The following is a 27,907-nucleotide window of genomic DNA, read 5'->3' as shown; positions in this document are numbered from 1 at the left end:
TGCGGTCGCCTCGTCGTCGAAAGTCGGACGTCGAACCTCTCCTGCTTCTTCGGTCACTCAAGCCATCAGATCCAGTTCGCCGGCGGCTCAGCATCAACCTCGTCGATCTTCCTCCCCATCAGCCGTTGTCGCCATCGCTGCTCGATCTCAGCGCGGGCCGAACCCCTTCGTCGCTCCTCACCCCAAACTCCCTCAGCCCTTCGCCTTCTCCCCTCTTCCACTCCCTTCACCCAACCAAGGAGTCGACGACGCAGGAAACGATTCCTCTTCCCTCTCCGAACTCTCTTCCTCCGAAAACGAGGACGACGCGGACGAGGACGAGAAAGTAGACGAGACTGTCTCCGTGGTTTCAACTCGAGCTTCGGCTACTCCGAGGAAGAAGAAGGTCGTCGTCGCGTCCACCCCGTCGTCGTCGTCCAGGAAGAGCAAAGGGAAGGGAGTCGCAGCTGGGGAACGAGCGTTCGACGCGAAGGGCCGAGCAGGAGGAGCGAGAGGAGGGAAGAAGAAGACGGTTGTGTTCGTTGGAGTCGGGGAGAGCGTTAGGAAGAGGAGGGAAGAGAGTGAGGCGAGAGGACGAGGGAAGAGAGGCTTTGAGGAGGTTGAGGAGTCGAGTGCCGACGAAGAAGAATCAGAGGAGGAGGAGGAGGAGTTGGAGAGTGAGGAGGAGGTGGTTGTGAGGAAGGGGAAGAAGAAGGGGAAGATGAGTGGGAGGAACAGGAATCGAGGGGCGAAGAAGAGGAAGGGTGACAAGGTCGTCAGGGTCAGTTCTTCTTTCTCTCCGTTTCTCTCCTTCTCTCGAGAGAACGACGCGTCCACTGACTTCCTCTTCCCTCGTTCCTCCCTTCAAAGCGATCCCAATACCCTCCTCCCACCCCTCCCATCGCCTCGCTCCCCTCGACCTCCAACCAAGCCGCTTCTTCCTCGGCCTCCTCCAGACACAAAAACTCCAAATCCACCCCACCTGTCGATCCCACCCAATCCTCCAAGACCACCTACACTCCCTCCGAAGACTCATCCATCATCCTCTCGCTCGTCGAATCCTTGGGATCCATTCCTTGGAAGACGGTGCTCGAGAAGCACGAGGCGAGAGGGTTCAAAGGGAGGAGCAAGGGAGGCGTGAAGGATAGGTGGAGGAAGACGCTGAGGGCGGTTTATGACGAGTTGGTGGAGAAGGAGAAGGGGAGGGATGGTGCAGGAGGGGAGGAGAGTGAGAGTGACTGAGGAGAGGGAGGGGAGGGGTTTTGCTTTTGCTTTTTTGGTTTGGGTTCGGCTCACTCTGCTTTTGTCTCGACTTGTTCTGTTCCTTCCGTGATTCTGCTGTACTTTTTGTCTTGCTTCCGCTTCGTCTCGATGTCCTCGTCATCTTCGTCCCGTCGATCTTGCCTTTGATTCCTTCTTTCTCCCTATCTCTCGACGCGTCGACGTTTTGCCTCCTCTCCTCTTTTTCTCTCAGCCACGATTACGTCACGTTTCTCACCTTTTGACGACCCAATGATTTCTGCTTCTTTATTTCTACTCGATCTTTCTAGCATTCTAGTTGCAGAGGCAAAACCATAGATAAGAAAGAACCTCTCCTCCTCTCCTCGAAAACGACAACGCTGGTCGTTCCTCCCTCCCCTCCTGCTACACGAAGGATCACGAAGAGGTTTAACCCTGCTCGGAGTAGATCTGCAAAAAGACGGAAAGGAAGGACGAGAGTCAGCGACGCTTTCAAGAAGAGAAACGGGAGGAAGAGAAGAAGAGGAAAGCAGAAACGAACCTTGATCGTCTTGTCGGCCCCACCGGTGATGAGCCTCGTTCCAGTCTTGTCGAACGTCGAGCTGGGAGCGAAGAAGGCGAAGGGAGTCAGCGATGGCCGGGACGCCTCGGGACGACGAAGAAAAGAAGTGGGAGAGTGCGACTCACCAGAAGATACCGCTCTCGGCGTCCAGCGATCCGGGCTGAGGAACGTCGACGATGTGCTGGAAGGGCTTTCCAGTAGCATAGTCCCACATCGTGACTGTCCCGTTATCAGCTGAGGTTCGCAAAGGAAGAAAGGGAAGAGAAGCGAGTCAGTCTCGAGGAAAGTCGAACGTGAGCAGAAGACGTCCAGATTTGCGACTCACCTCCAGAGAACATCACACCCTCCTCGTTCACACTCATGGTGTTGATGATAGCGTCGTGTCCCGAGAAGTTGTGAACGAAGGTTCCTTCGGGGCACTTCCACTTTTTGATGCTGCGAGGGAAGAAGGGAAACGAAGACGGGAGGGAAGGAGTCAGCGACGAAGTCAGAAGGTCGACGCGTAGGACTGAGGGCGAGAGAAGAACCCAAGGCTCGATGGAGAGAAAGAGAATTAATTAATAAATGCGTGAAAGGAAATCAGACTCACTTGTTTCCTCCAGCACTTCCGGAAGCGAACGAGTACTCGATAGGGTGGATGGCGAGAGCTCGAACACTCTTTTTGTGATGGGTGAGGGTGGTCATGGTCTTTCCGGCTGCGAGATCCCAAAGTCTGGAAGATGTGAAGGGGGTAAAGATAAGCCTGTGCTCTCGAGATCGGGCGGGACGGTGAAAGGGAGAAGGAAGAGCGGGAACGAACCGGATCGTCGAATCCATCGAACCGGTGATGATCTGCGGATCGGACTCCTGGCACTTAACGGAGGCGATGGTTCCAGTGTGTCCAGTGAGAGCATGAATCTGAGCCTTGGTTCGCATGTCCCAAACCTAGCAAAACGAGAGAGCAGGAGACGCGGTCAGCGGTCGAGCTCGAAGAGGGAACGTTCAAGAACGATAAAGGGAGGACGAACTCGAGCAGTGGCGTCTCGACCGGCGGTTACGAGAACGTCGAGCGTAGGGTGAAGGCTGAGGGAGAAGAGAAGCGAGGGAGGGAGGTCGTCAGCAAGGAAGGACGAGGCGAAGGGAGTCAGTGAGCTCGAACGGAGGAAGGAGAAAGCGAAACGCAGGTCGAACGTACTCCATGCTGTAAATACCAGAGAGATGACCGTGGTAGTGTCGAATGACCTTGTTGGTCTCGAGATCCCAGCATTTCACCATCTAACAGGACAAGCGGGACGAGCGAAAGGTCAGCTTCGACTTCCTTCCCTCCCTCCTTCCCTTCCTTGCTTCGCCTCCCCCTCGACAGCAACCTGAAGTAGTAGGATTACTCACCTTATCCTCTCCAGCACTGAACAGATACGGATGTCTCGGACTGACGGCCAACCCTCTCACGGTCGAGATATGACCCGTCAACGACACCTTGAGCTCTCCGCTCGCCAAATCCCAGACCTTGATCACTCGATCTCCAGCTCCCGTAGCGAACCACTGGTTTCCAGGCTCGACGGCGACGGCTCGAACCCATCCCAGGTGACCAGAAATGACTCGAGAAAGCTTCCCTGTAAGAGGAAAGAAGGCGAAGAGGGCGGGAAGGGAAGGAGGTCAGTTGAGCGCAAGGAGGAAAGAACGAACGCGAGCTGGAACGAGGAAGGAGCGAGACGAGACAGCAAAGATGACAAAGTACTCACACTGAGGATGATACTCTGGCTTGACATCTCGAGCCTCCTTTCGCTTCATGAGTTGTTGAGAGAGGGACGAAGACGCGGCTCCTCCTTGAGCGGCGTATCCGACCTGGTGTCGGTACGAGACCAGAGACTGATTCAGTGTTGAAGATCTGGGAGATTGAAGAGGGAGGCAATGGTCAGTCTACGCTGGCGTTCATATGTACTTCGTTTCGTGAAGGGCGGCGAGGCGAAGAGAGGAGGGAAGGAGAGGATGCGAGGTGATCCCTTCCCTCCTTCCTCTCAGCTCTGCCAACTCTCTACTCTCCCTCTGCGCCATCCAACCTGTTCCACAACCATCGACGTCTAAGAACTGGGATATATTCGAACTCGAGACTCACCCATCAGCGCCCTTGACTTCCCTCTGCACATCCTCAATCATCAACCCCGTCCTGTCCGATCCTCCGTCTGCAACCCTAGGCTTTTTGGGACCGACGTTGGCGGCCAGAGAAGGAGGAAGAGTCTGCGAATCCTTGTATTCATCGGCGAGTTTGGAGAGAAGAGCAGCTTTGGATCTGCGAACGAAACGGGAGCGAAAGCCAAAAGGTCAGATCGAGGTCGTTCCTTCCCTTCCTCCCCTCTCCCTCTCTCTCTCTTCTCTCTTCCAGCTGGAATGGATAGAGACTCACGAAGCCTCATCCACAGGAGCTGAGTTTGACACTTCTGACAGATACACCGTCCGCGTTCGTTTGACTGATTTCCGGAGGAGGTCGATGAGGGGAGGAAGGGTAGGAGTCGAGGTCGAAGAAGAAGGCTCTCCGAGATCCGCTACTGAGGATGCTGCTACTTCGTCAACGGACGAAGAGAGATCTGCTGGTGGAGGAGCGGCGACAGAAGAGGACATGGCCGGGAAAGAGAGGAGACAGGGAGGATGAGAAGGGGGTGGATGGGAGGAGAAAGGGAGGAGGTCGTGGTCGCTGGAGGGAAAGCTCAACGAGGTCGAAAGGAGGAAAGAGGGAAGCCGAGTCTTCGCTGTTTTTTCAGTCTCAGCTTTGCAGACAAGACCAAGGTCAAAGTTGAAAACTGGATATCGATCCCAGAAAATATGCTTGAGAAGCCAGATCGTGAGAATTAAACGGGGATACAGTAAACAAGAAGAGAAAACACAACGCCCTCCGCCCCCCGCCCTCCTCCCTCTCTCCAGTCCTTTGGTGCTTCTGAGACAATTAGTAGGAGTATCGGAACTCGCCTGGAGATGTAAGGATTAGAGGGGAGAGGTGATGAGCACAAGGCAAAGGAAGTGAAGCGTCGAACCTCAGATTCGCCGCGACACGTCGAGAACTCACTGTTCTGTCGATCCGTGAGATCGCTGAAAGCGTTAACATGAGTTCGTTCCTCGTCGTTCCTCTCGTCTTCAGTAGTCTCGCTGAGTCCCTTAGCCAAAGCGGTGGCTCGTCGTTTGAGCTGGTTCGAGGGAAGAGATGGCGTCAGGAGAGAACGAAAGCTCGACGTCGACTCAAAAGACTCACCAAGTTCTTGCGCATGTAGTAGAGTCGCAAGAAGACGAAGAGGATGATGGAGAAGCAGTAGCATCCGAGCTGAGCGGCAAAGGCGTTTCGATAGAGAGGTGCGTCCTTGGCTTGGAACACTGGGAGGAGGAAACAGAACGAACGGAGGTCAGCGAATTAAACGAAGATGAAAAGATCGCTCGATGCTTTACGAGCCTTGAGGGCCGATCCTGAGTCGAGAGAAACAAGAAAAGCGAGAGTTCAGATTCGAGGGAGCAGGGGAGATTGAAGACGCGTCGTTCGACTCACGAGTTACCAGCGCTGTCGAGGAGGGGAGAGGAAGAGAGAAGCGTAAGCGAGCGTTCTTGGTAAGAAAGGAAATACGGTTACTCACGCCCAGGCAATGAACGTGAGCGTGGTAGCTACGGCTTTCTTCGTCTGTTTGCGCGCGTCGACGGAAGGGAGAAAGAAAGTCAGAGTGTCGACAACGAGAAGGCGAAATGAATGCAGACGAACCTGACCACCGACGTTCCTAGTAAGGAGGGAGAAGGAGAGCGAGGACTGAGCGTTGAAGACTGTTGCGCACCAACGAGAAAGGAAAGACAGATGAGTGAGCGAGTGAGCAAGAAGGAAGCAACGCGACCTCTCAACGACTTACAGATCGTGAAGTAGAACATGATGAGCAGAACAACCGCATGATCTTTGTTGTTTGGGATGGTGATGAAGCAGATCGCAGAGATGATGTTGGGGATCGTGTAAACCTGTGGGCGAGCAGGCGACGTGAAAAGCAAAGTCAACCTCGTGCTGATCTCAACGACGCTCACGCAGAAGATAGACGAGGACGAGGCTTACAATCATGATGAGAAGAGTCTGCTTAGTCTTCGTCGCCAGCCAGGCAGCAGAGAGGAGCACGAGAATCTGCCACGTTCCCTGTGCGATCGAGAGGAGGTAGGCCTGAAGGACTGAGAATCCGAGGTTCTGACTGATGATGATGTTACTGTAGGCTCCTAGTCCACCCGTGGGGATCGTGTTGGCGAATTGGATGAGCACGAACGCCCATACTTGAGGGTCGGTGAGAGCGTCGACGACGTGGTCCTTCTTCCATTTCTTGTTTTGGATCCTATGGATAAGAAGGTGTGGTGTTAGTGCGGAACTAGTGATTCTCGAAACACCTACGCTCTGATGTGCATCGGCGAAGAGTCCGAAGCTGAGTCCTCGACCCAAACTCAGAGACGCGTCGCTGATTGAACCGAGACGCACCCAGTTCCATTCTCCCTGACTCGCTCGACCATCTTGGTTCGGTCCTCCTGCGACCAAAATCTACCTCCTCTCATAGGGGAATCGGGAAGCCAGTAGCCGACGAAGAGTCCCCACTGAAGGACGGAAAAGGGGTCAGAGAAAGGCACACGAGTAAAGAGCAAGGCAGACAAAACTCACAACGATGGTGATCAGACCGAGGATCAAGAATAGAAACTGCCAGTTCTTGATAGCAGTGCCTTGGATGTGGAAAAAGCCGTATGCGATTAAGCTGAGGCGGCGGAACGAGAGAGGAGGGAAGAAAGCGAAAGCGACGCGTCGCAATCTAGTCAGCCCTCGCCTTTTTTCCGGACATCTTCTCTCTCCTGAAGGATACAAGAGTGACCAGAGGAGAAGACTTACCCTCCAACGGCGGTTTGAAGACCTGCAGAGAAGGCAAGGCGTCAAGGTAAGTCACGTCGCTTCGCTCTCGGTCGCCCGTCAGTCTTCCCTTTCTTCCTTTAAACTCACCATTCATGCAGTACCAGAGAGAAACCGTCACGACTTGTTCCTCCTTCTCGTACCACATAGATGTCAGGATGATGAAGGTGGGTTGGATAGAGCACTCGAAGACTCCGAGAAGAGTTCGAAGAACCACCAGGCCAGCAAAGTTGTTGGCCGCAGCTGATGCAGCCACTACGATTCCCCAGGAAACGATGTTGAAGGAGAACCACTAAAAGTAAGATGAAGGCAGAATGGTGGTCAGACTTCTCGTTCAACGAACTCTGCTGGCGACGCGCGCCTCCCTTCTCAAGCCTCGCTTGCTCTGAACCCACCTTCGCCACAGGAAGACGCTGCAAGAGGTAGTTTTGAGGGAACTCGCAGACCAGGACGGCTAAGTAGAGGCATGTCTTGAGAAGAGGGAGGTAGCGGAAGAAGATCAGCCCTTTTGCGACGACGCGTCGATTTCCAGACCTCAGGACACACCGTCAACCAAGAATCTGGATGGAAGAGAACAGGCGTCAGCCTCAGCTCCTCATATCACTTCTCGAAAGTATATCTCACATTGATTTCCTACGAGCTTTGCGTCCTCTCGAATTCCCATGATGGACTGAACAAGAACGGCGATCAGTTTCTTGAGCTTGCTTTCGCTCCGAAGACGACGCATCACTCACAGCCTAGACTCGTTCGACATAACAGAACACCCCTTCAGTCATTTGTTTCTTCGAGTTCCAAGGATAAAAACTCGAAGGAGAAGAAAAGAGAACCGCGTGGCTGCGACTCACGAAACTGAGAGTCCCCTCTGCGAGAAGAGAGGAAAGAAGGGGGACATTCAATGAAGCTCTGGGTCGAGTAGATTCGGCGAAACAATGCGGTCGAACTCACTGTCCAGAGACTGACAGAAATAAGTCTAGATCGAGCAGAGGGAAGGAGGAAGCAGCGAGGTCGGAGGGTCAGCCGTGTCGGTTCGAGTCGCAAAAGTTGAGCCGAGAGTGAGGATTGAGACGAGAAAAACTCACTCCCAGCATGAGGGCAAGAACATGCTTATCGATCATCCGTTTGAGCCTGAACGAGGAATGGGAAGGTGAGAATCAGGTTGTGTGAGATGGAGGGAAGAAAAGGAAGTGCGCGCTAGCGAGGTCGACGAGGGAAAACCTCACCTCTTGTTCTCCTCAGGAGTGATCACAATCGACGAGTCCTGGAACTCAGCGATCTCCTCGTCGACTCCGTCCAGCCCAGGTTGAAATTTGCCTGGTCGAACAGGAGAAAGGAGTCGCGTCGTGGATCAGAACTCGAGCATCAAAGGAGGGAGAGGCGAAGGGAATCCAAACGCACCTCGTTCCAAGTGAGCTATTTCGCCGTCAGCTTTATTGGTATCGGCGGTGTCTGCGCTCTCAGAGAGAGCCAAGGGGTTGACCTTCGAGTCGTTCAAGTTGTTGCTCATCGCTGAGAGAGACGAGTGAAGGAGAGGGAGGGAGAGAGCAGGGAAGGTGAGGTCGACGTTAGCGGAGAATGAGGGAGGGGCAAAGGAGGGGAAAGAGACCCCAGAAGGAGGTGGAAAAATCGCTTATCTCCGACGAGGCAAGGAAGGAGGTCGGAGGAAAGGGCAAAAGAACGCGTTCGAAGGAACGGCTCAAGTGAAGACGAGTTGAGGAGATCGAAAGAACTGGCGTACTGTAACAACGTATATAGAGAAGCGCACTCCTCGAATTTGCGAAGAGCTCTAGAGTTACTGTAGAGAGAAGCGAGGGAAGCAAAACGTAGATCCGGTCCAATCCGCCGGCCGAGTTCAGCCCTCGACGAAAGCGTTCTCGTCGTCAACAACACAGCAGTAGAGTATTCTAGATGCCTTGGCCAGTCTAGCGATTCGCTGCGTGACGAGCTCGAAGATCTGCATTTCAGAAAGAGAAAGAAAAAGCGGAAGAACCGAGTCAGAACAGGACGCGTCGACCTTTCAACGTCCTCCCATAGCCGTCAACCCTCTTCGTCGAGACGAGAACAGCTCGAAAGCACAAGATCCACTCCTTTCCATCTACCGGACTCCATCGACTCAGGAAGTACATTACAGAAACAAAAAAACAGACTCAACTGGAACCAAAAGTCCATCGCCTCTCCTCTCTCTCTCTCTCCCGCTCACTCCCTCTCCTCCTTCACGCCTCCCATCTGCTCATCTGCTCCCATCCCCATCCCAGGCCCAGACGACCCTCCAGGCGTCCCAGCAAGGTTCGTCCTCTCCGGATACTTCTGAGCCAACCTCTCAGCGAGCGAAGGTTCCCAAACGCAGTCGTTTCCCAGCTGGTTACCAAGCGAGAGCCATCCTGGTCGAGTGTTGTGCTTTCGGGCAAAGATTTCTGGTGGTGGTAATGAAGTGAGAGAGAGTTGGAAAGGTCAGTTTGGGAAGGAAAGAGATAGAAATTGCAAGGAAGAGGGTTGACACGAACCAAGTTTCCTTCCTCCTTGACAGCATCGCTCAATGAGGTTGTAGATCTCGTCGGGTTTGCGAGAAGTTTCCTTCACCTGTGGTTTGAGACAGAAAGGGAGATACGGTTAGAACGTGGCGAGGTGAAGAAGGAGAAGAGAGAAGGGTTGAGACGCGACGAACCTCCGAAACGAGAACGTCCGTGTCCATCCCTCGTTGAAGCCAGTCCGGCCAGGTTGTGTTGGGAACATCGGGAGTCGAGTGATGCGCTGGAGATTTGAGACCGACCTGAAGAGGAAAAACAAAGACGAAGAAGGAAGACGAGATGAGTCGAGGAGACGCGTTGAGAAGGGAGGAGGTAAAGTTCGACGAACCAGCAGGTGCTGCATAAATCGACGACAGAGATGTGTCAAACTAAGCTATAAAGAGAAGCCTGTGCTACTGGACTTACCTCGCAAGTATGACTGTTCGTGAAGAAGAGCAACGAAGCAGAGTCAGCTCGAAACGCGTCTTTCACACTCTTTTCCTCGCAGACACCAAGGCTCGGAACTCACTTCAGCCAATGCCCCGTCCTTCCCGTCCTTATCAGCCTCCCCAACTGCCCAGTTTTAGCCCAAACGATCTCGTCGACGCGTCGGTACCCCCAGTACGAAAGCAGATCTCTCCCAAGATCCATCGCTCTCGCAGTAACCCATAGGAACAGCACTCCCGTCGAGGATTGAAGAGCTGGGATAGGTAGGTTTCGCATCTCCTCGTCCGTCATCGTTCCGTAGGGGAGCTGTTGAGTGACAACAGAAGCGAGAATAGAGAGAAAGATCAACGACGCGTTGAGGAAGGAGACGAAGAGGCCAAGAAGAAGGACTGACACTCATGTGGATATCCCAAGGAGGATCCGCCATGATGACATCGAACGTCCCGAGCACCTCGAGATCGAACTTCCTTACATCGCAGCTGATCCAGCTTGCTGGCCAGCTTCCTTCCGACGGATCTTTCGACTTTCCTTTGGCGAGATCGGGGACGCGAGGGACGAGAGGGCCTGACGGAGGAGGGAGACTGGGTGGAAGGGAGATTGGTAGACGAGAGGGAAGGTCGTCGGGTGGAGGACAGACTTCGAAGTGGAGATAGCTGAGGAAAAGAGAAGGCAAAGTGAGGATGTGGTCGTGTCGGGAGAGGGAGGAGGGAGGTGGGAAAGAACGAACCGACAGTCCTTTGTTGGTCGATTGGGAGGAGCGGAACCCCCTCCTAGAGACGGAGAGGCAGCGTAAGATGGCTACCAGAGAGGAGAAACGGACAAAGAACGATGTTCGGGTCAGCGAAGCTCGGGAAAGGAGAGGAGGAAGGGAGATGTGCGCTCACCTCTCCGTAGCCTTTGAGCGATCAAGAAGCGAGAACGGTCAGCTTGGAGCCTCTTGGAGCAGCTGTTCTGACGAAGGAGACTCACAAGTATTGAGATACGAGCAGTGACCGAGAGAAGCTTCCGTATGGCGTCGATTGAGAGGCTGAAGATGAACCTTCGAGCAGGAGGAGGCTTGTCCCTCGACGTGAGCTTCCGTCCTCGCTTTGGAGCAATCTCCGAGAGTTACATGAGGGCAGATGGGGAAGTAGGGTTTCGAAGTGATCTGGGTGGATGAAACGAGCATCAGTAAGATCAAGGTGCTTCATCGAGAGATGGAGAGAACAGAGAGAGCGAGGCAGGGAAGGGAGGAGAAGGGTGAGCTCACCGTCTTCGCGAGAAGTCTCGATTTCTGTCAACGGACGAAGAGAAAGTCAGCATAAGAAATCGTGGAAGGGTCAAGTATACATACAGCCGTTCCTCTAGCCATCAAGCTCTCCAGTTCTTGGAGAAGAGCATGCTCGTCTGGCGGGAGAAGAGGGAGGAAGGGAAGGTGAGCTTCGACGTCGACCGTCCTCCTCGTCCTGGCTCCTTCCACTGACCTGAGTGACTGGGTTCGACCCTCTTCCTCTTCCCGAGAGCGTTTGCTGAGGGCTGGGCTGAATCGACGTCCATCCTGAGTTTGCTTTAGAGAAGGAGGAAAGAAGGGGGAGGAAGGAACGAGCTCATGAACTTTCGACCTCCTTCTGCTCCTTCTCCTCCTCAACGACCAGCAGCGAAACCACGCCATGGCTCTCTCTTTCCTCCCCACTTCCATCATCGTCACAGCAGCCATTGCTCTTCCTCACGTCGCTCGCGCTCGCTACTTTGGGTTCTCTCTCAGTCTAGGCACGATCCCGGAACCTCTTCTCTCCCCCCTCCTTCCCACCCTCGTCTCCTCTTCTCCCTCGCCTTCCTCAAGCCCAGCGTTCTGGATCTTGCCGTCTCGTCCTCTCCTACTTCGAAAGCTTGCAGATTTGTCTCCTGAGCCTCCAGCAAGGTCAAGAAAGGGAAAAAGCAAGCGAGAACGCGAACAGGTCGACTTCGAAGGGATGTTTTCTTTTCGAGCTGTCCAATCTGAGGATGAACGTACGTTCTAGTCTTCTTCTTCTTCTGAGACTCGAAAGGGACTTGCTTTGAACGAGTTGTCTGCGACGGGCGCTTTGACGCTCGCTTTCGACGCGTCGTCGATCTGTCCCTTTCTGTCCTTCTCTCGCAACGCAAACGAGACAGGACCGAATCTTTCAAGTGGAGCGGGTGAGGTTGATGTGGCTTGGAGAGAACTTGAAGTCAGAGGGAAGAGGTAGAGTTCATCACGAGAGACCTTGGGGAAAGGAGGGACCGGGGAGGGAAGGCAGAGAGTCAGATGCGACCGCGTTTCCTTCAGCCCACCTTTAGACATTTATGCAGACGTGTTTTCAGCAATTTGCATCTAAAACCTTCCTTCTCGCTAGCAAACTATCGAAAAAAAAGATAACGTCCTTCCATCTAAAGCTCGTCCTTCGTCCGCACTGGCGGAGTCTGCTCCTGCTCGTCCTCGACCTTCTCCTCTCCTTCCTCGGCTCCCTCCTCCTCGACCTTCGCGTCTCCTCCCTCCTCTTTCGCAGCAGCCTCCTCCTCAGCATCTCCCTCCACAACCACCTCCTCCTCAGCCTTCTTTCCAGCCTTCTCCTTCTTCCCAGCAGGCTTCTCCTTCTTCACGACGGGCTCCTTCCTCCTCAACATCCCGAGGACGAGATCCTGGAACTTCAGTCCCTTCTCCTCGAGGTCCTTGACGAGAAGGACAGGATCCTCGTTGGGCTTGAGAGGTTGCTGAGCGTCCATCTTCCGTCCAAGCCACTCCTCGAGTCCGGCCATGGTGAGTTTGATGGCGGTGATCTCCTCGTCGGTGTACTTGGAGGGAGGAGGAGGGGTCTGCTCCGCGGCGAGGGTGAGGTTCTCGGCGTGAGATTGGATGACTGAGAAGGAAGTGAAGAGAGAGAGTAGAAAGAAAAGTCAGCCAACGCGAGAAACAGAGAGGGAGGAAGGCCGAAGAAGGCGAAACAACAGTGGGACGAAGATGGGAAACTCACAGGCTCGACCAGCGTACAAAGCCTTTTGGAACTTCTCGAGACTGCTAGCTCGCTTCTGAGCTTCGGTGTTCCTGAACTGAATGGGAGCTTCGATGGACCTGAAGGAAGAAGGGAAGGGAAACGAGAGTCAGCGAGGGAAGGACGAGGAGAGAAGGACGCGACGTAAACTCACTCGAGAGCCTCCCTCTTCTTCCTCAACTCCTTGGTCTCAGCCTGCCATCCCTCCTCCTCGAGCCAAGCGAGAGTATCCCTCATTCCAGTCTGAAGTCGATCCCGTTCGTCGGCGGTGGAGAACTCGAAGAAGATGGATCCCTCCTGGTCGGGGGAGAGCATGCCTCGAAGTCGGTAGAGGTAGCCTTCGAGGACGTTCATGGCTTCCTCTCGAGCTCGTCGAGCGAGTTCGGCGGCGTCGATGACGAGGAGACTGGAGGGCAAAGATGAGGAAGAGTCAGCTCGGAGGGACGAGGAGACGGAAAGAAGACGAGCTGAGACTCACCGAGTTCTCGAAGCGTTCTTCTCAGCAGGGCTCATGGGTTTGACAGCTCCAGTCTCGAGCACGACCTTCAAAGGCACCAACTTCTCAACAAGCTTGTCCTCCTTCTTCTCTCCTCCCTCAGCCGTCGAGTTGACTCCCTTGCCCTCGACCTTCTTGTCCTCCTCCGTCTTGATCGCCTCCTTCTCGATCTCAGCCTCCTCCTCCTCCTCAGTCTTGGATCCTCCAAAGAGTCCCTTGATCTTCGATCCGAGACTCTCGACGACCTTGGGAGCCTCGAGGATGGCGGTGGCGTCGACGACTTGAACCAGTCCAGATTCGGAAAGTTGGACGGTGATTCGAACGACGGGATCGGGGTTGAGAGCGGTTTCAGCGTCGGTGAGGTTGGCGAGAGCTTGAGTGAGACCGAGGATTTTGGCGGTATAGATTTCGGTGGGGAAGGGACTGCAAAAAAGAAAGGAAGGTCAGCTTGAGATCGGACGCGGAGATGAGAGGCGACGAGAACGAGACGAACAGAGGTCCAGTCGAAGGAGTTCGGTAAGAGAACGAGAGGTCGAAGTCTGCCTTCCTCTTGAGCTTCAAGGTCTTCTTGACGAGGGTCTTGGATCCAACGGGGAAGAGGAGAGTGTTGATCGTTCGGGGCTTGTCTGTGAAAGGAGGAAGAAGGGAAGTCGGTTCGAGGTTCGAGGTTCGAACGAGACGCGACGAAACCAAGAGAAACGAACCGGCGGCGGTCTTGCTCTCGGCGAGATAAGAAGTCTGGATGTCGTAAGGAGTGAGATCCGTAACCTTGACTTCCTTGGTCTTGAACTGCCGGCTAAGGGTGGCTCCGTAGAAGGCGGCGCCTGAGAGGAAAAGAAGGGAGGAGAGGTGAGTCAGTTTGTCACAAAGGATCGACTCGAGAGCTGTAGGCTCACCAAGAACAGCACCTTCGTCGGTGTTGACGTTCTGAGCAATCTTTTCCCTGCAGAATTCAAAGGAAGAGACAAGGGTCAGCCGAGGCGCGTCAAGACGAAGGAGACGGGATCAGGACTCACTCTCCGACAGCAGCCTTGATGGCAGCTTGAACCATGGGAACTCTCGAGTTTCCACCGAAGAGAATGAGGGAGTCGAGGTCGGCCTAGCATAACAACAACGAGTCAGGTCCTATCTCGAGAAAGGGTCAGAGAGACGCGACGAGGAGGAGGACTCACGACGGTCAAGTTGGCCATCTTCAAAGCGTCCCAAATGGGCTTCTCGTACTTCTTCTCGTTGATGATGGACGCAGCCGAAGTCTCGAGCTGCTCCCTAGTGAACCGAGATCGGTAGTCGTGGTCGTCGAAGAAGGACTCGATCTGCACAAGACAAGAGGGAGGGAAAGGTCAGCCTTCGCGTCGAGCAAGATCGTCTCGAACCTCGCAGAGGGTTGACTCACGTTCACCGAACTATCCGAGTTGGCACTCAGCACGCTCTTAACCTTAGCTGCCTCCTTCGCAACCTTGGCCAAAGCCTTCTCCTTCTCCTTCCCAGAGATCTTGCTCCCCTTCAACACCTTGGTCTCAAACTCCGCGATCAACTGCTCCTTGATCATCTCGTCGAGCATGGTTCCACCGAGCTCTCGATCCCATCCGAGTCCGAGGACCTCGATGTGAGTGGTGTTGACTTGCTTGGGCTTGAACTTGGACTTCTTGTTGGTCGAGGTGAGGAGAGGAGAGACGGGAGTGGTGAGGTAGGTGTGGAAGGAGATGACGGTTGCTGAAGTGGAGAGAGATCCAGAGTCGAAGATGAGGTGGTGCTCCTTGGTAGGGAAAACTCGAGTCATGGCGTAGTTCATGGCGACTGACGAGGGAGAAAGAGGAGGGGAGGAAAGCGAAGGTAAGCTTCGAGCTCAACCGGAAAAAAGAAGTCCACAAACTTGCGACTTACCAGCCGTTCCCTCGTTAATCAGACCCAAAGCCTTCAACCCTCCGATCTCCAGGGCATCCATCACAGCTTGCCTCTCAAACTGGTTGAACCATCCTGGGACGACAACGACCGCGTCCTTGACGGCCTCGCCAGCGAGACTCTCTGCGAGCTCCCGGGCGTAAGAGAACTGCATTCCAATGAGCTCCTCGACGGACCAGTGTTCCTGAGCCGATGGACGAGTGAACCCGACTGTTTTACGAGAGGTGGGGGTGATGACGGAGGGGAAGAGGGTGGTGGTATCGTCTGAGTGGGAGGATCCTAGATGAGGTTTGAGGTAAGGGAAAGTGTCGTGAGGGAACCGACCGGACTGAAGTAGAACGGGAGCGAGGAAGAGGTTAAGTTAGCAAGAGAGATCTATGAGGTACCAGAAAGAAGTTGTGAAGGAGGTCGTGGAGGTTCTTGGAGGCGAGAACGAGCTCAAAGAGAGGGAGGGAAGGAGAAAGGGGAAGGTCGAGCTCGCTCGTCCGAAGATGTCGAGCTCTACTGCCATCGTTTCGACAGCAACGCCCTATCTTCGACCCATATGTAAACCCTCAACCTCATCCCAGGCTCTACTCGAGATCTGAGCTCCTGAAAGCTCGAAAAAGACTCCCTGCCCAGTCCTCCCTCTTCTCCCTCTCGCCCTCCAGCGCATCATCTCCCTGTGCTCCTCCCCTCCTCTCCTCTCCCCCACCTGACTGCAGGAAATCTCACTCACCACAGCAGCCGCCTCCCCTCCAAACAACCTCTCGTCCTTCTTCCATCCTACCACACTCTGCACCTTCCGTTTCGAATCCTTGTTGAGCACGACGTCCATCGGGAGTCCAGGTTTGACGAGCGAGATTTTGGTGAACTCGGCTCCATAGTCGATGGCTAGCACCGACGCCAGAGCGGAGGGGACGAGGAGAAGCAGGAGAGGGAGGAAGCGCATTGCTGCGATTTTTTTGAAGTGGGTTGGTGGGTGGAGGAGAGGAAGGAGAGAGGTGGGAGAGAGAGGTGTGAGCTGGCGAGGTTGAAGCTGGGCGGACGGGTTTCGAATTTCGTTGACGTGTCAGTTTTTGGGTTAGTAGCTTCTAGCAGGAGTCCGGTCTGAGAGTGAGATGAGCTGATCGTCTGTGGTTGAGAGTTCCGGAGGGAAATATCTTCGTCCTCTGGTAGAACGAGAGGAGGTAGAAAGTTCTCGAAGAGGCAGGGGAGGGACGAACGACGTGGCCGTTTCAGCCTGCCAGATCTTGCCTCGTCTATACGAAGATGCCATCAAACTGTGGATAGGTCCAAAGATCGAGGTCTCATGCTTTCTGGAAAAGAGACCTGAAATCGAGGACGAGGGCAGCGAGTGGAAACGCGTCTCATCCCCCGGCTGCGATCCTTGGTCGCGACGGGCTTCCCTCCTTTCCATGAGCTAGCAGAGAAATGTACAACACTAGAGAAGGGAGAGGATGGAATTGACCTGCCTTCCGAGTAGAGAGAGCACAGGAAGGGAAGGAGAGGGTGAGAGAAACAGAGAGAGGGAGGGACGAAAGGAAGAGTCGCGACGCGCTTCTCCTGCAGCCAAAGACGGAGAATGACACTAGGACGATGCGATGGAAAGCCGGAAGTCCATTAATGATAGGAGGAGCAGAGCATAATGATAAGAAGGAGGTAAGAAACCGAGGAGGGAAGAAAAGCAGAGGAGGAAGGAGAGGTAGAGCTGGACGTCAAGGATTTTCCCGACTCTCGGACTATCGCCTGTCGACACAAATCAGGACTCGGCCTTCCCTTGCTACCACAAGGTAGAAGGGTCCCGTTTGAGCCGACGAAGCGAGTCCGAGAGAAGAGCAAGAAGGGACGGTCGGGGAGAGCGAAGGAGTTTGATGCGAGCTCTCTCTCTCCAGACCAGAGACACGACTTCTCAAAAAGAGAGGCCCGTCAAGGTGAGGTGATGCTACTGAAGGGAAGGAAAGGAAAGTGGAAAGAGAAGGATGTGCTGAAGTGGAGAAGGAAGGAAGGACGGGAGAAGAGGAGAAGAGACGAGCGGAGGAGCCTTCCGTTGACTCCTTCCTTCCGCGCTATTCTTTCCCACCTGAGAAATCCTCGAGGCTGCTACCTCGTAGAGACGACCTAGGTGGTGGTTGAGAGTCAAGAAGCGCACAGAGAAAAGGCCTAAAGAAGGAGGAGGAGGGGACTGCGTGGGGTTTCGGTCGTGCCCCCTTTGGTCCGTTTTCAAGTTTTGAATCCTGCTCTTCTCCTTTCCCTCAACCACTTCCCTCCCTCCCTCTCCCTTTTCCCTGTTCGTAGCAAACTCCCCCTCCTGCTCCTCCCCTACCCCTCTGCTAGCACCTGTCTTCGGACTCGAGGCTATACGCTCGTTTGGATGCAGAAGACAAAGTTGGCTCGTTTAAACTGACCTCTTCTTTTTGCCCTTCTCTCTTCTTTTGCTCCTCCCTTCCTTTCCTCCCTGTTCAGCTCCCTCCTCCCCTTCCCTCTTCCTCCTACTCCTTTCAAAAATGGCCGACGACTCTCAGCACGACCACGACTTCGTTGGAGGATCCGCCGGAGCTTCCAACACCTTCCCCATCCAGGTCAGTAGGCTGCTCTCTTTCTCTCTTTTGCGCGCGCGCGACCCTATGGGAGGAGACCGGATTCGCGAGCTTCTCCCGTCGAAACAAACCCCTTTTCGATGGAATCCAAGCTCACCAGGTTGTTCCCTTGTCCTTAGTGTTCCGCCCTCAGGAAGGGAGCGCACGTCGTCATTAAGGGAAGGCCTTGCAAGATCATCGGTGCGTTTCCCGTCCTCCTCCTTCCTCCTCGTTCCTCCTTCGTTCGTTTCTCTCGCTGACCATCCTTTCCTGTCCTTCTAAACGGCGCAGATATGTCGACTTCAAAGACGGGTAAGCATGGGCATGCCAAGGTCCATCTCATCGCCACCGATGTGAGTGAAAAGGAACGGGAAGGAAGGGGAGGAGAGGAAGGAGATGGGCGTCGAGCTCGGTTTTTTTACTGACCTCTCTTTCCCTTTTCCCTCTCTCTCTTTCTCTTCCTCTTTCTCTTCTCAACTCTCTAGATCTTCACCTTCAAGAAGCTCGAGGACATCTCTCCTTCCACTCACAACATGGAGGCTCCCATCGTCATCCGACAAGAGTTCCAGCTCATCAACGTTGATGACGGGTGAGTTTCGAGTCTCCTCTTCTCCTTTTCCTTCTTCCTTTCTTCGTCTCACTGACTGTCTCTCCCTTTACCTCTCTCTCCACAGTTTCCTTAACCTCATGAACGACGAGGGAGAGTCCAAGGACGACGTCAAGGTTCCCGAGGGACAGCTCGGAAAGGACATTGCTGAGCTCTTCAACAACGGAAAGGAGCTCTCGTTCGTTTCCCTTCCTTCCTTTCCTCTCCTCTCCCCTTCTCGGCTCCCTCATCTAATCTTATCTCTTTGCTGACCTTGTATCTCCCTTCCTCTGGATCATCTTTCATCCAGCATCACCGTCGTCTCGTGAGTAGCAGCCACCTCCCACTCATCCTCTCTCGTCCAAACTGACTCGACCTTCTCTTCCTTCCCTTCCTTCTCTTCCAGCGCCCTCGGAGAGGAGATGGCCCTTGCCTTCAAGGACGTCACCAAGGCCGTGAGTACCTTTCTCTCATCGTTTCTTCTGAGCTTCGTTCGCTGACCTCTCTTCTCTCCTTTCGACCTTCGTCTCTTCCAGGAGTAAAAACCCCAACTCGACTCGTCCCTCCTTCCCTTCCCCATCTAGTTCTCGGACCTTCTACCTACCTACCTACCCAACCCATCCCACTCCGACCGTCTTCCCACCCTCTTTGCATACCGCATCCCGCCGACCTTCCTCCCAACTCCAAAACAAATCCCAAACGCTTGCTTGCTCTTTCTCTTCTCTCTTCTTTCCTCAAGGCTCTTCTCTTTGTTCGATAGAGGGTCTTTTGCACCTTTAGCTTTTTTGTTGGCGGTGTACAGATCCCGCTCTTTTAACTTGTGTGTTTTTTTCACGTCGTAGCGTCGCGTAGGAGAGAGAGAGAGAGAGAGGGACGAGGAAGTCAGGAGCGACGAGGAGCGATCTGGAGAGAGGGAGAAAGGTCATCTTTTATACGATGATGAATGACAAAACAACAACAACGTAGTACAGACAGCAAGGAAGAGAAAGAGACGGGTTGCGAATCCGACCGAGGTTGATTTCTGTTGGGGATATCTTACTTTTCTTGCAGAGTCGGACGAGATCGAAGAGGGAGGGCTCGAGCTCATTCGTTTCCTTCCTCCCCTCCAACTACGACTCTCTCCTTCCCTCCCTCCTTTTTTGGTCCTTGGATAAACCGAACGAGCTTCGGATGCTCACTTCCTCGTACGTTCTCTGCTCTTGTCTTCTCGCTCTCGTACGACCGAGCGCAAACGAAGGAACGAAGGAAACGGTCAAGCTGACTTCCTCCTCCCTTCTTCGGCTCTGGTTCCTCCCTCGCTCAGCCTCCCACCCCAGCAACAGCAGCATCTCTCATCTTACCCTTCAATCCCTACCACGACCTTCGACCCAACCACGACGTCTTCTTCTCCTATCGGACTCGGTTACGGCGACTTGGGAAGAAGGACGACGCCTGCAGGTTCAGGATCACCTTCAGCTTCGAGGTTCGAAGAACGACCGTCCATCTTCTTCTCGACCAGAAACGATGCAACAACGAGCGTAGATCCAGCTTCTCAAGGGTCTCCATCGGCAGTAGGAGGTGTTGAAAGGTGAGTCCATGTCGTATCGTGGAGGGACGAAGGCCTGAGAGGCGAGAGTCAAACCGGATCTGGCTCGACCTGACCGACTTCTCATCCCTGCCCTTTTCCTCGTTCCTTTGCTCTCTTCTCTCTGCAGAACAAGCTCGAAGACGACAGGAGGAAGGATTTCTTCGTTCTCGACTTCACCTAGAAGTACCATCGGCGGCAGGATCTTGGACCCGTGAGTCTTTTCCTCAACCTTCCCCTTCTGTTCTCGTTCTCGTTCTCGTCGGATATACTCCCGAACCCGACTCATCTCCCCCTCCAACTGACTCTTCTTGTCTTTTCTCTCTCTCTCTCTCTCTCTCTCTCTCTCTCTGCCTCACAAACCCTTCCTCTGCCGACGCTGCCAGCTTCTCCGGCTCCGCCTCCCTCCCTACCTCCTCCTCCTCCCCAACCCTGAAATTCCATCCCTCCGACCTCTCCAAAGACGTCTCCCGCAAGAAACAACCCCTCCCTTTCGCCACTCCTCCTGCTCCTGCTTTCTACGACCCGGAAATCGACGGAACCGAGGCGCCTGGGTCCCCGTCGCCCGCTCCAGGAGGATTGCTTCCGAGCCTCGACGTGTTCTCGACGCCCAAGAAGGAGAAGGAACGCAAGGACGAGTACGACTTCGAGAGGGTGTTTAGCAGGTCGGGGAGTTTGAGCTTCAAGCTGCAGGCGTCGCCTGTTAGTGTGAGGAAGAAGGTAGAAGACGGAGAGGGAGGGAAGAGAGGAAAGAGAGAGTCGAGGAGGATCGTGGATGAGGTGGTGAGGAGGGCGGTAGAGGGAGCGGAGGCGAAGGTTATCTTGAGGTGAGTAAGAGTGACAAGAAGGAGGATAAAGGGAGACGATGGACCGAGCTGAATTGGCTTTCGCTCGTCCTCTCCAGCAACAAGAACCTTTCCTACTTGCCGACGAGCATCGAGGATCTCAAGGTTCGTCTTACTCTTCCTCTCGTCCCTTCGGATTCTTCTCTGAGCATTCGTGCTCCCTTCTCTCATCCTCAGTACATCACCCGAATCGAGCCCATCAAACCTTACCTCGGTCTCGCCTCCAAACCTCGTCGCGTCTCCACTGGCATCGTCGCGTCCTCCTCCCCTCCTACCTCTCCTTCGGCTTCCACTACCACCATCACTCCGAATCCGACTCCCATCAACGGACCTACAACAGCAGCAGGCCGTCCCATCGGTCGAACAGTCTCCATGCCTTCTCAACCGTCCTCTTCCTCCTCGTCGTCGAGCAGCCTCACGTTCACCAACGGAGGAGCACCTCAGTCTCTGGCCGCGTTGAGGGAAGCGTCGGCTGCTGTGGATGGCGTTGCAACACCATCAAAGTTAGGAGGAGCAGGGAGAAGGGAGCTGGGAAGGTCAACAACGGTGAACCCTTCGCTTGCGGCAGGAGGAGCGGGAGCGAAGGACGCGAAGGGAGGGAAGGGTTCAAGAGGCGATTTGGATTTGGATCTGAGCTCGAATAAGATCGGGGTGCTGCCGAGGGAGTTATTCCAGTTGGAGAATCTGGTTTACCTGTCGCTGAGTGAGTGGGCTCGTTTCGTTCGAGCTTGATCCGAGGAAGGGAGGCGGGAAGGGACGCGACAGAGGGCGACGGCTGACTTCGTCTTTTGGCTCTCTCTTTGTTCGATCTATCAGGAGACAACAACCTTACTCGACTTCCAGCTTCCATCTCGCTTCTTACGGGTCTCAAGCAACTCTACATCGGATCAAATCAAATCGTTCGTCTCTCCTCTTCATCGCCTCGATTCGATCGACTCGATCTAACCTCCTTCCGTCTTCTTCACAGACCTCCCTCCCACCCTCCCTCCTCACCATGACCCACCTCGAAGTAACCGGTTTGATCCCTAACCCTTTCACTCATCGACACTCCTACCCTCTCCCTCTCCTCCCGACTCCCTCCGGCTCCCTCCTCTCCCCGCCGATCCACAACTTCCCAACCCCTCTCACTCCCCTTCAGGAACTATGTTTCCGCTCCCTTCTCTCCCCACATCCTCTTCACTCCAACCTCCCTCCCTTCCTCAACTCCTCCGAAATCCTAGATCGCTCAGCCCTCCGTTCAGCCAAAGCTCTCCAAGACGCGTTCCAGCCCTCCCTCCACCCGCATCATCAAACCAACCAGCATCAGCTACTCGTTCCCGAGCATCTCCTCTCCTCCGAACGATGCTTACGGATCCTCTCGTGCCTGAGAAGCTTCGCTTCAACCGTCTTGCCTCCAACGAGTCCCAAGAGGTTGGCGACGACGCTGCTGAAGGACGAGGAGGAAGGAGAACTGGAGGATGCGGCTGGGGATCCGTTCTACTCTCCCTGCCCCGGGAGGAAACATGAAGGGAGGAAAGTGTTGTTTTTGGAAGCGGCAGAGGAGAGGATGGAGTGGTGTTCGATCCCTGGGGCGGGGCCGGGGGATTTGTACCCTGTGAGGTGGGAAGGGTGTGGGAGGGGTTGTTTGGACTTCTTAGGAGGGTGGGAAGAGGAAGAGGAAGGAGGAGAGCAGGGCGATGGGTTTGATGTGGAGGAGTTGGGGTTGGGGAGGGCGTTCTGAGGGAGAGAGAGAGGGAGGGAACGACGCGTCGGCTTGGAGTCTGGAAGTTTGTGTTTTCGAGATCTCGCTTTTCCCTCTATGGTTTCTTTGACATATCACCCGTATTTAGCTCCTTCTTTTACACTCATCACTCGCTCGCATCTCGAGGAAAGGAACGAGGGAAACAGAGCGACGCCTCGAGCGGGAACGACTCTCCGACTTTCTCTCCGCTGCTACTGGCTACGCCTTCTTCGTCCAGAAGGCCCGTGCGTAGGTCGACAAAACGAGTAGACAGTCATGACGATCAGACCACAACGAGAAGAAACAAAATTACAACGGAAAATTGACGACGAGTCCGTCTCCCTCCCTCGAGCTCGTGCGAACTCAGTACACACCCTACTCCCCCTAATCCTCAGACCCGACGATGCTATCTACTTCAGAACGTGTGCTTGCCTCGGGTATCGACTGCAAAGGAAGAGGTTCGAACGAAAGAGTCAGCTTGACGAGCGAAGGGACGGACGACGCGACGGGATGATCGTACTGACAGGGCAAGGTGATGATCGCCACGGCTGAGAGAAAAGCTCCTCCTCCCGCCATGTAGAGGACTCCGTTAGACGCAGGGTTGAAGATGGACTGAGCGGCGATGGGAGCGACGGTGCTCGAGAGTCGACCGAGGGTCGAAAGGATCCCGCAAGCTGAGCCTCGAATAGGGGCGGGGAAGGCCTCGGGAGTGTAGGCGTAGAGAGCGGCGGCGTAAGCTGACTGAAAGAAGTATTCCTGAGAAAAAGACGTAACCGATTCAGACGAGAGGCGATGGAAAAAGAGATGGCACGACGACTCACCATCGCGTTGAATCCGACGAAGGCTGCAAGACTGCGAGAATGAAGAGGCCAACGTTAGAACAAGCGAGTTATCGAGCTCAAAAAAGGTGTACTTACGAGTCAACAACCGAGAAAAGGAAGAGAGAGGTCCCCATCAGAGATGCGAGGAGAAACATCGCGTACTTTCGACCGAGTTTTGGGATCTCAAGCATCTGGAAAAGACAGGGAGAGTCGATGTCCAGTTTTAGGAAGAAGGAAGCAAACAGCCGCTTACTCCTGCTGCCATGAGAGTTGCCACGGTACCGGGAAGGTAGCTGTAGAGAAAAAGAGGCGAAGAGTCAGCCTGCGTCTTCGATTTTCTCTGCTGCCACACCTCTTCGTTCGAGAACCAGTTCACTCGGGCTTACACGTAGATGTAGTTGAGATAGGTCTGTCGAAGTGAGACCTCTGTCGAGATACCCTTTTCTCTGAGGATGAGAGGAAGGAACCTGATCGTCGCGACGAAAGAGAGCCGACGACGCGTCAGTTTCTCGACGACCGAAACGTTGCTGTTCTCAGGATCCAAGGCTCAGATCTTACCCTCCAGCGATCGAAAAGGACCAGAACAAAGCCATCTGTTTGAACGGGAACGGAGGAAGAGGGTCAGACTTGCGTCGACAAAAAGGGAAGAACGCAAGAAGGCAGGAACCCACGTATGCTACCGCCATCGAAGCAAACAGCCAAATCATCCTCTTGGATCTGAACAAACCCTTAAGGTGCTTGAGCTCTCCCTGATTTCAAAGGAGAAGAGTTCAGCCCCGATCTTCGGACGCTCGACGTCGGTCAATGCAAGGACGCGACTCACCAGAAACCTCTGAACGACGGTCTTGTGAGGTTGATCTTGAGCGGAAGCATCGAGTCCACTGGAGCTCGTACTGGTAGTGTCCTTCATTGAAGCGTCAAGCGCTCGGAAGTCTTCGATGGTGAGCAGAGGAGCGGGAGCGCGGTTGAAGGCAGCGATGTGATGCACGACGTCAATGGCCTCCTCGTCTCGTCCCTTTGCGAGAAGGAATCTGAATGGTGGAAGAGAGGATCAGTTATTCGCCGGTTCGATCGACCTGGGCAAGGGATGAAGGAGGAACTTGACTCACTTTGGTGATTCTTGGAAACGGAAAACGACGAATCGAAGTAGGAAAACGGCGAGCGTGATGCATCCGAGGACGATGAAGAGGTATCTCCTGTAGAGAAGAGAGAAATATGAGCTCAGGCTCAGACGGAGGGACGACGCAAAGACCAGAACAGGAGTGAACACTTACCAGCCCATGTTGTCGCTTCGTTGACAGCAAGGGGTTTGACCAGTCTTGCACGCAGGAAGAGCTGTATCGCAGGAGTTGTTTGGGATCAGACCAAAGCCGATGACTGATGCGACGACGACGCCGACGGGTTGGAAGAATGAGAGGGCGGCGAGGAGGAAGCGTCGGTTCTGTGAAGAGGAGGCGAGCGAGACGCGTCAGATCTCGAAGGAAGGACGCGATAGTCAGAGAAGGGAAGGCTCTCACGGTAGGAAGAAACTCCAGAGTGATCGTAGCATCGATGGGTATGTTTCCTCCTACTCCGAAACCACTGCGAGAATGAGGGAGGCCGGAGACGAGTGCGTGAGCTCGGATAGAAACGGGAGTCGACAACGGGGAGGGACGAGACTCACATCATCGAAGCAATGAAACATAGGCCATTGAAGTTGGATGGTCCGGCGAAGATCAGTCCGAAGACGGAAGAGATGATGCAGGTGAGGTTGAAGCACCATCGTCGCTGCGAAACAAAAACGAGCGCTCAAAAGTGGTCAGCTTGACTCTTCGGATCGAACCTTGACGCGAAATGACTCACCCCGATGATATCCACCGAGAGACCCCTGGGAAAGAAGATCAACGGTTCAGTGCAGTTCTCCGATGCGGAAGAGGTAAGGAAGTCGCGCTCGAAGCTAACCAGAAGAGAGCGCCGACGGTCAATCCAGCAGCGAAAGCTGTAAACAGGTTCCCAATTTGGTTGTTGGGGACCCCCTAGAGTGGAAGAAAGTGGGTCGGAATCAGGTCAGATCTCTGCAGTACTGTTCGAGGAGAGAGAAGATGGAGAAGACGCGACGGAAGAGGAGACGAACGAGCTCAGCTTGTAGAGCTCCAGCGATCAGTCCGAACGCTTGAGCCCAACACAAATCTGTGAAAGCAGTTCAAGAACTTGTTAGATCGCGGCCGAGGAAAGGAGGCAGACAGAAACGCACCAAGGAAGTACCCGAATCTGAATCACGAACGGGAAGAGAACGAAAGGCTTCAATTTTTGAACGACGAAATCGGCCGCTGATCGACCACAAGAGCAGCACCATGGCGGCGTGAAATAGGGAAGAGAGCCCACCCGCAGAGGAAGAAGACACACCACTAGCAACGAGAGGGGAAACTTCAGCGTCTCAAATTCGAGATTCAACTCCCAGCTTAGCCTCACCTGATAGCGACCCAACCCCCAGAATCCAGACTCAGCGTTCTGCCTATCAAACTCCTTGTTGATCTGGAAAGACAAGAAGGAGGCGGGAAGATGAGCTTCCATCGAAGGCGAGATCGAGGATCGAGGAGGAACAGAAGCTCACCAGGATGCTCTTCTTCTCGTAGAGGTTAAGATCCTCGTATCGTAGACCCTTGATGAGAGTGCCCTCCTCCACTCGAAGCTGGTCGACTCTCGAATCGGTGGACTTGACATCCCGGTGGGCTGAGAGCGATTTGTTCGAGTGTTGCTGAGGAGAATCGGGAGTGTCGTAGGAGTTGGTCGACATTTCGAGGAGCTCGTAAGGATGGTCGATGTGATGGTTAGAGGAGAAAGAAGGGAACCTGCGAAGGGAAGAAATCGTGGCTCGTTGTGGTTCTGGGAGGGGGCAAGTGAGGGTGGAGCTGAAGCAATCAATCGAGGATCGGATCGCCCCTTCCTCCCGCCTCTCTCTTCCTCCTCCCACCCATGCTCGTTCAGCTCGGATCAGCAAGCCGGGAAAACAAGACGGTGACCTCGTGCGATCTACAGATATGCGGGTGTACGATCTAGCACAGAAGGGAGCGATCTGAGTCGCGACGACGCGTCAGACATTGGGACCTCATCCATCCCTTCGCGGTCATCGAAGAAGGGAGAGGAGCAAGGAAGAGATCAGCTCCAGCTAGGATTTCGGGGATGATCGGTTGGGTTGGGCGTCTCCAGAGAGGGAGCAGGGACCGAGAACTTGAAAGATGGTCGAGATCTGAGAAGCGGAGAAGGAGCGAGGGCGAGAAGGACGGGAAGGCCTGCAAGGGCGTCGACAGCTGAGAAGTGAGAGAGCGTCGAGCTAAAGTGAAGGCGAGGGAGGACTAGATATGCAGGGGAGTCCTGGTTAGATTATAGCGTAGATGACGAGCAAAAGGAAGCGGAGGAGGAGGGTAAAAAGGCAGGGAGAGCTCACCTTCGGTCAAGTCGATCGCGAATGATATCCCTTCTATTCCTCGCTCTCCACGAGCCCCTCCGCCACTTCCCCTGAAACAGCTGCAAGGCACTACCCAGTCTTGATAGATACGACTTCCGAAGGGCACTGCTTCAAAGAAAGGATTGGTAGGTCGTTGAGGGGAGAAAGGGAAAGCGAGCTCCAGCCCTCCGGTCGAGCGACGTCGTCTTGAGCTCGAACTTGGGCGTTTTCAGCTACCTTGAGCGCAGTAGTGGTTGATGTAAGGTCCAGGGATCGAGAAGAAAGGTCGAGGGAAGAGACAGCGGCCACGGCTGAGGGTGTCGTTGAAGGAAGGAGGGTCGAAGTTGGAGGGAAGGAAAGGTCGAGCTCGCAAGGTTGAGCTTCAGTCATTTCACGCCCTCGAGTAGATGGCGGAGGCAGATTTTCGCAGCGTGGACTAGTCTTTGTTTATCAGAAGGTTACTTTTTTTCTTGTCCTAACCTCTCTTCGTTTGGCTGAAGTCTTCTTTCGAGGCAGAATTAGTGCTTTTCTCCAACGACAGAGCTCACGAGTCGCTTTGGGCCTCACTCTCCTGAGTCCTTTCTTCGCTCACCGATCCTCTGTCTCCTTTTTCAGGCCATCAAAGGCTCGACTGGAAGAGACACAAGACTCTCTGCTTTAAATCGCAATGGTGATCAGGGAGAAGAGAAGCTGTCATCTGGTTGGAGGAGAACGCGTCGGAATGAGACAGGTCAGCACTTTCTCCTCGCTCTTCTGACGCTTCACACTTCTTCAAGAATCTTTCGTTCTGAATCGTAAACTTCTTTATCATTCAGTCTTTCTCTCGACCACTGCAGGTTCTCGCTTGGAACGATGTCATGATTTTGCTGTTCGACTCGTTTCCAGTTTCTGAAGCGAGATCAACGAACGAAGGAAGCCGCTTCGCGACACCACAGGCGTCAGATACCTCAAAGGAGAAATGAAGGTGCGTGATATCTTGACTGCTTTAAAGTTCTTCTCTCGAGAAGCAGGGGAAAAAGGGAGGCAGATCGTTCGACGCGGCGAGCTCTCATCCTCTGAACTGCTCAACGGCTGTTATCTTCCTTGTTCCGTCTGACTCTGGAGAGTCGAAAAGCGACTAAATAGTGTACGTTGCAATCGGGTATCCTGAGAGAAATACAGTTGGAGTAGATAGCAGACCGAAAGAGAACGAAAGCAGCCCGTCGAGTCGCGTCCCGACCCCCTCCTTCCTCCACCTCCCAAGCTAGAAATAAGAATGGAGGCTAAATCGAAGCGATGTATGTATATTTCTTTCGTAGTGGAGCCCTGAGACACTCTTCGAGCGAGGAGAAGACGAGCCGGATCCGGCGACGACGTGGATGTTCCGACGCGAGACGAACGACGAGGGA

At 54.2% G+C, this 27,907-nt stretch overlaps 9 protein-coding genes across 9 annotated transcripts; 3 read left to right on the top strand and 6 right to left on the bottom strand.

Annotated features, from left to right (window-relative positions):
- Nucleotides 1-1,540: 1,540 nt before the first annotated feature.
- BDY24DRAFT_393595 (WD40 repeat domain-containing protein) lies at nt 1,541-4,454 on the bottom strand. Its single transcript, XM_076641068.1, has 12 exons — nt 4,164-4,454; nt 3,876-4,049; nt 3,502-3,647; nt 3,149-3,372; nt 2,955-3,034; nt 2,788-2,842; nt 2,580-2,704; nt 2,370-2,492; nt 2,106-2,215; nt 1,906-2,014; nt 1,760-1,820; nt 1,541-1,668 (listed from the first exon to the last, which is right to left on the bottom strand). The coding sequence occupies exons 1-12, from the start codon at nt 4,376-4,378 to the stop codon at nt 1,648-1,650; spliced, it is 1,443 nt and encodes a 480-aa protein (XP_076495368.1). The 5' UTR covers nt 4,379-4,454; the 3' UTR covers nt 1,541-1,647.
- Nucleotides 4,455-4,700: 246 nt separating this feature from the next.
- On the bottom strand, nt 4,701-8,163 carry BDY24DRAFT_416385 (major facilitator superfamily domain-containing protein; the record flags this gene model as incomplete). Its single annotated transcript, XM_076643579.1, has 20 exons — nt 4,701-4,723; nt 4,821-4,938; nt 5,004-5,122; nt 5,195-5,212; nt 5,292-5,346; nt 5,499-5,557; nt 5,641-5,743; nt 5,835-6,102; nt 6,243-6,355; nt 6,420-6,510; nt 6,642-6,663; nt 6,750-6,951; nt 7,055-7,129; nt 7,206-7,219; nt 7,284-7,329; nt 7,505-7,521; nt 7,605-7,629; nt 7,739-7,784; nt 7,880-7,970; nt 8,055-8,163. The coding sequence occupies 20 exons, from the start codon at nt 8,161-8,163 to the stop codon at nt 4,701-4,703; spliced, it is 1,614 nt and encodes a 537-aa protein (XP_076495367.1).
- Nucleotides 8,164-8,764: 601 nt separating this feature from the next.
- IME4 (mRNA (N6-adenosine)-methyltransferase) lies at nt 8,765-11,235 on the bottom strand. The gene is made up of 13 exons (XM_076641067.1): nt 11,074-11,235; nt 10,944-10,996; nt 10,860-10,883; nt 10,580-10,757; nt 10,495-10,505; nt 10,338-10,408; nt 10,005-10,263; nt 9,693-9,916; nt 9,590-9,602; nt 9,513-9,521; nt 9,322-9,426; nt 9,161-9,236; nt 8,765-9,070 (listed from the first exon to the last, which is right to left on the bottom strand). The coding sequence occupies exons 1-13, from the start codon at nt 11,144-11,146 to the stop codon at nt 8,853-8,855; spliced, it is 1,314 nt and encodes a 437-aa protein (XP_076495366.1). The 5' UTR covers nt 11,147-11,235; the 3' UTR covers nt 8,765-8,852.
- Nucleotides 11,236-11,903: 668 nt separating this feature from the next.
- Nucleotides 11,904-16,254, bottom strand: BDY24DRAFT_393572 (Hsp70 family protein). Its single transcript, XM_076641066.1, has 12 exons — nt 15,717-16,254; nt 14,981-15,326; nt 14,490-14,893; nt 14,269-14,409; nt 14,113-14,195; nt 13,993-14,039; nt 13,801-13,920; nt 13,590-13,722; nt 13,079-13,519; nt 12,755-13,006; nt 12,583-12,680; nt 11,904-12,468 (listed from the first exon to the last, which is right to left on the bottom strand). The coding sequence occupies exons 1-12, from the start codon at nt 15,927-15,929 to the stop codon at nt 11,999-12,001; spliced, it is 2,748 nt and encodes a 915-aa protein (XP_076495365.1). The 5' UTR covers nt 15,930-16,254; the 3' UTR covers nt 11,904-11,998.
- Nucleotides 16,255-17,234: 980 nt separating this feature from the next.
- BDY24DRAFT_393567 (eukaryotic translation initiation factor 5A) lies at nt 17,235-19,097 on the top strand. Its single transcript, XM_076641065.1, has 9 exons — nt 17,235-17,267; nt 17,444-17,559; nt 17,697-17,757; nt 17,848-17,909; nt 18,042-18,145; nt 18,231-18,341; nt 18,453-18,467; nt 18,549-18,597; nt 18,679-19,097. The coding sequence occupies exons 2-9, from the start codon at nt 17,485-17,487 to the stop codon at nt 18,682-18,684; spliced, it is 483 nt and encodes a 160-aa protein (XP_076495364.1). The 5' UTR covers nt 17,235-17,267; nt 17,444-17,484; the 3' UTR covers nt 18,685-19,097.
- Nucleotides 19,098-19,114: 17 nt separating this feature from the next.
- Nucleotides 19,115-19,958, top strand: BDY24DRAFT_111946 (uncharacterized protein). Its single transcript, XM_076635862.1, has 3 exons — nt 19,115-19,326; nt 19,446-19,709; nt 19,837-19,958. The coding sequence occupies exons 1-3, from the start codon at nt 19,313-19,315 to the stop codon at nt 19,922-19,924; spliced, it is 366 nt and encodes a 121-aa protein (XP_076495363.1). The 5' UTR covers nt 19,115-19,312; the 3' UTR covers nt 19,925-19,958.
- Nucleotides 19,959-20,093: 135 nt separating this feature from the next.
- Nucleotides 20,094-20,823, bottom strand: BDY24DRAFT_111960 (uncharacterized protein). Its single transcript, XM_076635863.1, has one exon. The coding sequence runs from the start codon at nt 20,720-20,722 to the stop codon at nt 20,225-20,227; it is 498 nt and encodes a 165-aa protein (XP_076495362.1). The 5' UTR covers nt 20,723-20,823; the 3' UTR covers nt 20,094-20,224.
- Nucleotides 20,731-22,430, top strand: BDY24DRAFT_111944 (leucine-rich repeat domain-containing protein). Its single transcript, XM_076635861.1, has 3 exons — nt 20,731-21,254; nt 21,368-21,450; nt 21,519-22,430. Exons 1-3 carry the CDS (start codon nt 20,924-20,926, stop codon nt 22,269-22,271), a joined length of 1,167 nt encoding a protein of 388 aa, XP_076495361.1. The 5' UTR covers nt 20,731-20,923; the 3' UTR covers nt 22,272-22,430.
- A 256-nt stretch (nt 22,431-22,686) lies between these two features.
- On the bottom strand, nt 22,687-25,868 carry BDY24DRAFT_442520 (sugar transporter-like protein; the record flags this gene model as incomplete). Its single annotated transcript, XM_076644689.1, has 20 exons — nt 22,687-22,715; nt 22,796-23,027; nt 23,093-23,123; nt 23,255-23,283; nt 23,346-23,385; nt 23,479-23,538; nt 23,651-23,685; nt 23,764-23,841; nt 23,916-24,123; nt 24,202-24,288; nt 24,418-24,533; nt 24,610-24,673; nt 24,756-24,859; nt 24,935-24,959; nt 25,034-25,107; nt 25,206-25,261; nt 25,326-25,342; nt 25,457-25,479; nt 25,544-25,606; nt 25,686-25,868. The coding sequence occupies 20 exons, from the start codon at nt 25,866-25,868 to the stop codon at nt 22,687-22,689; spliced, it is 1,554 nt and encodes a 517-aa protein (XP_076495360.1).
- Between the last annotated feature and the right edge of the window lie 2,039 nt (nt 25,869-27,907).

This window comes from Mrakia frigida (assembly GCF_051309035.1).
Source record: "Mrakia frigida strain ATCC 22029 unplaced genomic scaffold BDY24scaffold_21, whole genome shotgun sequence".
NCBI classification, from domain to species: domain Eukaryota; kingdom Fungi; phylum Basidiomycota; class Tremellomycetes; order Cystofilobasidiales; family Mrakiaceae; genus Mrakia; species Mrakia frigida.
Note: the sequence above shows the minus strand (reverse complement) of the source record. Positions and strands in the feature narration are given on the sequence as shown.